Source organism: Etheostoma cragini, chromosome 18 (assembly GCF_013103735.1).
Source record: "Etheostoma cragini isolate CJK2018 chromosome 18, CSU_Ecrag_1.0, whole genome shotgun sequence".
Classification (NCBI taxonomy): domain Eukaryota; kingdom Metazoa; phylum Chordata; class Actinopteri; order Perciformes; family Percidae; genus Etheostoma; species Etheostoma cragini.
In genome coordinates, this window is record NC_048424.1 from 15,355,939 (window position 1) to 15,361,938 (window position 6,000).

General features: G+C 45.6%; 1 protein-coding gene across 1 annotated transcript in view; it reads right to left on the reverse strand.

Annotated features, from left to right (window-relative positions):
• The window catches only part of rev3l (REV3 like, DNA directed polymerase zeta catalytic subunit), an 87,791-nt gene extending 82,005 nt beyond the window's left edge, over nt 1-5,786 (reverse strand). The window contains exon 1 of the mRNA XM_034901037.1: nt 5,108-5,786. Coding sequence (XP_034756928.1) covers nt 5,108-5,246 — 139 coding nt within the window. The 5' untranslated portion in view covers nt 5,247-5,786. The remainder of the gene's footprint in view (nt 1-5,107) is intronic.
• Between the last annotated feature and the right edge of the window lie 214 nt (nt 5,787-6,000).

Here is a 6,000-nt window from a genome sequence, read left to right on the forward strand (position 1 = left end):
AATCTGGTATCATTTTGAAAACCTAACCAAGAAAACATTGGAGAACCCTTTTGCAATTATGTAAGCACAAACTGTAATCTGAGAACTGCTGCCCTAGTTATAAAAAGCTGGTATTCTGTCTATGATGGAGTGCAATGGAAAATTCTGAGTGAGCCCAAACTGTTGACCAGTAGTTTGTTGAGTATTTGTCACACACAAGTTGTAATGAGATCTTTTTGTGTACTGAGGTTTTTATTGTGTAGTCATTCCATGCTTAAGCCTTAAACATGCTGAGTCACCTTCTCTCACAGTGATCTTCCATGTCAGACTCATATTTAAAGGGGTAGAATTGGCTTCTTAGAACATGAAACATGAGGTGGTCACATATAATGTGATAACGTAGATCAACAGCCTTTATGTGTTTTGACTAATTATTTTATGTTTATGTCTTTTTAGATCATGTGTATATACAAAAAACTTTTTTTTTCCTGCACTCTTGCCTGAACTCTAAGTTGTTGTTCATTATCCCATCCTCTGTATAGCAAAATAAAAAACAAAAAAATACCCAACCTGGAAAAATTAAAGTGTCTAGAGGTCTTGACTTTTCAGTTTGGATTACTTTCCAATTAAACGTCCAACCCTATTCAGTCCCTCCGGGAATTCGCGATGTCCCAACTGCAACAATTCACGTGAATTCAACCAATTACTGCAAGTCACAATTTTGATCCAGCACTGATTTGTACATGTCTGGAGACAACTTCTACATAAAAACACTCTTTTTTTTTTAACTGACTTATCAGAATCGAGCATCAAATCACAGAGCATCCAAGAATAGATTATTTTTTCCCACCCCTACTTTTATCTACATGGGCAGGGTTCAATCTACCTTGGTGGGCCACCCAAATAGAACCTGTGTATGGGAAACCTTGACATGTACACCTGCTGCCAAGTTAATGCTGTTAACTGTTTGTGTTACAACTGTGTGCTCCACTTAAATTGACATCCACTCCGACTTTAAGAAAGTATGTTTTCACTTTGTTAGCCTTTAGCCGTTTTAGTTTGTTTTGGAGCCACACCGTAGCGTGCGCATAGATCATACATACATCAGATTCAGGGTTATTGATTAATTAAATAAGAACAATCCAGAGGCACCATTTCAACAGATATCTCACTCAATCCTAAAGTAATCAGAATCAACTGGAGCAGCAGTTATAGGATGATAATTGATCCTGAGTAACTGACAGGGAGAGAGGAAAGTAAACATTTAAGGGGACAATGACCTTCTGCCTAATGAGCCAGAGTCCTTTTGAATCCGACTATTATCCTATTAATGGATCCGGGAGGACTCCCTTCAAATGGCATTAAAGGTTCCCCTGGAGAGAGCTAAACCTGAGGGGGAGAGGGAAGGAAGAGGCCCTCGGTTTTATTCTTCCATGCGCTTCAAGCTTGCCTCCCTCTCCCATTCAGGTCGATTGGTCATGCACTTCCTCCTTTTACACACACACACACACGCACACGCACACGCACACGCACACGCACGCACGCACGCACACACGCACACACGCACACACGCACACGCACACGTCCAAGCGAGAAACCAAAACAGTGTGCTTCCTGCTGTCATGGGTCTCAGGGCCTGTCAGTGCATCTGGGCCCAGCTTGACGCTGTCGAGGGTGGAGATCAATGCTGTCAAACCTCAAAAAAGGTTGCAGTCACCACCACAACAACAACAACAACAACAACAACTTGTCGCAGCGTGCGAAGAGGCTAGCGGTTTACCTCCCAGGGAGATCTTTAACCACAGGCACAGTAATGGAGCCGGTTATTAATAAGCATAATGAGATACTGATCACTAGTGCAATTTTCACAACAAAGGGGATTCCTTTTTTTCACCCTCTTCTTGAGCTATTTTAGTGACAGATGTGTGTACAGTAGTGTGCAACACAGGCAGGACTGGCCACTGAATGCTAACAAAGAGAGGGGAGGGAAAAAAAGCAGGAAGCGTGGCATCGAATTACACAGGGCTGATTGGTGGGAGTGTGAACGGCTTAGGTCAGGGAAGGACAGGGAATACGAGGCCTGGGGTGCTATCCAGAGCCACAGATGCACCGCTGACCGCCTACACCAGGGTAAACACGCTAATGAGATAAAAGCAGACACACATTAAGCAAAACTGCTCGTGAATTCCTTCCTTCAGGCCAGACAACAGAACTCACCATGAAGACAACTGGAAATAATACAAAGTAACCCATTTTGGGTAGGCGTGGCCCGTTTCTGAGCTACAGTGGAACAGATCCCTCTCCGCTTCAATATGTTCCAGATGTTGATGTTATTTTTTTTCTGGAAAAAGGCAGAGCAAACTCTTACTCCGACTCACCACAAGTGGTACAGAAACTGAGCAAGAGCAAAGTCCAACTGTGCAAATCTGCAGAGCACTAGCCACAGAGCGAGCGCACACACACACACACACACACACACACACACACACACACACACACACACACACACACACACACACACACACACACACACACACACACACACACACACACACACACACACACACACACACACACACACACACACACACACACACACACACACACACACACACACACACACACACACACACACACACACACACACACACACACGATTCATACCACATTCATAACACGTGTTGTGTACATACTTGTGTCAGAACTCAATCAGTGAAAGCTTTTGAAACTCCAATGGGATACGGATATCCGCTTACATTTTTGCATGCTGGCTCACTTGACCCCCTTTCACACATGCACTGCAACCTGCTGAAATTAGACATTACTCGGACGAGATGTTAAATGCAAATGTCTGAATCACATTAAAAATGCCTCCTGGACGCCTCCCTAGGGAGGTGTTCCAGGCACATCCAGCTGGGAGGAGGCCTCGGGGAAGACCCAGGGCTAGGTGGGTGGACTATGTCTCCACCCTGGCCTAAAAAGGCTTCGGGGAAGACCCAGGACTAGGCGGAGGGATTATATCTCCAACCTGGCCTGGGAACGCCTCAGGATCCCCCAGTTGGAGCTGGATTCTGTGGCTCTGGGAAGAGGAAGTTCGGGGTCCCCTGCTGGAGCTGCTGCCCCCACGACTTAATACCGGATAAACGGATGAAGATGGATGGATGGACAATTTCCTAAAGCCAAAGAGGACATTTTCAAATCGTTCATATTGTCTGATTATTATTATTCAATCTAATATCGGATAAGACAAAGACAAACATTACATCCTCACATTTCAGTTGGCAAGACCACCTAATGTTTGGCATTATTGCTTACAAAAAAAAAAGACTTGCAGATTCTGACTATTACATAAACTATCAATCAACCAAACACGTTAATTTCTCAGTGGATCAAGCTCAGAGAATCGTAGCACTCTGCAATAATGCATCAATTAAGACCACAGAAGAAAAAGAACAATATGGCGGTATGATACATGTATTACCAAATGACCACAATCCAAGACAGTATCCGAACTAGTATCAAACAGTTAACCCCATTTCAGTTCATTGTACAACGTTTCTCCACCTTGCATGCAACGCTGTGTTTATGGTTCTTGAATCAGTGTTGATGAATTGCTCCTCAACATTCATTCACTGACAAGATACCTCGGCTGCGGTGGGTGTGGGTGTGTGTGTGTGAGCCCCTTGTATCAGCTCAACCACATGCAAACAGTGCAGGTTTATGACAGTAACCAAATGAGACATACACCCTAACCCTGAGCCACAGTCCTTCATTCTTCTGCTCTAAATCCTTTAATCCTCACTGAGGTACATCCTGTTGAACGCTGCTCCCGGGTCGACCTGCAGAGGACCACTGCCACAGAACCCATGGCCACAAGTTTGACTCCCATTTTTCCCACTGGGGACTAGCCATGCTAAAAATACACAGTCACTATACTGCAATGGGGGTTTAACCTGGCAAATAGGACTGAAGGGAAGGCACAGCATTCACTGAAGGATTTGGCTTGGGGGGGGGGGGGTGTAATGCTGTGCCATTGTGCAGGAAATGATTCTATTGTTTTTCAGCGCATGGATTAAAATAGGTACCCAGAGTGCTCTGGCTGTAAAGGGTTTATTGGAGCATGGCATGTGCCAAATCTTAGAAAAAACACAAATCGAGTCTAAATCTTAGCCCCTCCTTTGTGTGTAGATGCGTTTTTTTAGTTTTTTTATCTGGAATATGCTAGCCATGACATGTTCTCATGTAGGTCTTGTCTAGGCTTGTAATGTCAATATGCACTGCACGTTCATTTTCACACAATGAAGGATTCGGTTTTCCTTCATCATGTCTACCTCATTGTTACATCCTGAACATGAATGTACTGTCATGACGGCTCCTGCCTTTTCAGACGCTGCAGTCTTTTATAGCGCACAATTGATACCAGGGAGTTTTCAAGAACCAGTATCTTAATCCAGGCTACTGATAGAATATACATTTTCTTTGGCTTCTAATATTGCTGGTGTCACACACATTCACTATGGTCATGATGAACAAAGTTCCCTTTCGTCTACCGCTGTCGTTTTGCTTGTATTAACGTTACATTGACGCTGATTATTACACTGACAAAAATCAGAAACGCTCCGGAAAGGAGGCAGCATGTTGTAGTCTAGCCTGTCCACACTCTACAGGTTGCTATAAACACATTAGAACCACCATAAATGGAAGTATGTAAGCTGTCCCTGAATGCCACATGTGGCCAACAGAGACACGAGTCGAGCCCTTAAACCAGAGCTGACCGCCGCCACCATGCCACGATGGAGCAGCGGAGCGAAAACAAAGCAGAGCCGTGTGTGGAGGGGGAAGCAGAGGAGGACTCCCACCGCTGCAGACAGCCCGTATGCAAAGCAACAGCGGTACATGCCGCGTTGGTACAATGTGTCAACACCCTACATCATGTTCCCGTTGACATTCTGCATACCGGACCCGTTAGATTTCCTCTAAACAATACAGTGTTTGGGTGCGCGCGTTTCCAAGCAGCAGTCATAAACACGTACCGTGCCGCGTGGTGCGCGGCACGAAAGCACAGCCACCATTAGCTCCCTGACATCAAAAAAGAAAATCACAATATTAAACAGAAGAGTTGTCCAACCTGCAGGTGTTGCTCCAAAGATCCGAACCACCGGCACTTTCTTCACCTCGCTCTCCCTGAATTCAGAATAGCAGACGTCCAGGTCTTTAATGGGACTTTGCAAATAGAAGTCTGCGGTGACGATTCGCACGGCAAACATGACTGCCGCGTCCGTTAGAGGGGGACCGACCGTCAGAAAAGCCAAAAAACTACTGTTAGGAGTCCATAAGATGCGTTCGCCTCGGTGGCCAGTCGACACCAGCCGAGGGGGGTGCTGTCACCGCGGTAAAACAACGAAAAAGCGGGGGGAAGCACGGCTGTGTCCCATGAAAAAACGCGAACAAAGATTCGCGTGGCTCCAGCGCGCCCCGACGTGCCGCCGTTTAGGTTCAGCTGCGGTCGGGGAGAGCTAAACTCGACGGCTGAGAGTAATTACCGGACGCTCTGCATCTGTCAGGTCCATGTTGGACCTGTAATTGTGGCTGTCCCGTGATTTAGCGCTCTCTATGGTGTTTTGTTTTTTGTTTTCCGCCAGGAAGACGTTCCCCAGGCTTCCGGTATCTAGCGTTATCTTACTATATCACGCCTCAGAACTCCCAACCAGACCCGTTTTATCAGAGAACCCCTCGGTAGTGCTCCTTCTTCTTCCATGGGTTAGCTAGCCCGCATTAGCTTACCTATGAGGGAGGCAAGCTAGTAAGATGGTTTAATTATCACACTTCCGGTTAAATCTTTCAGAATAAAAGCAATGTTGAAGCGTCACCATCGCAGACACACAAAGCACCACAGTGAAAATTACCGATTTATTTTGGAAGATATACATCTGTCACAGTTGTTTATGGACAGCAGTTGTGGTCGCTGCTTTTATCGACTGTCTAGCCGATTAACCACGGTAATGCGCACACGTTTATTTC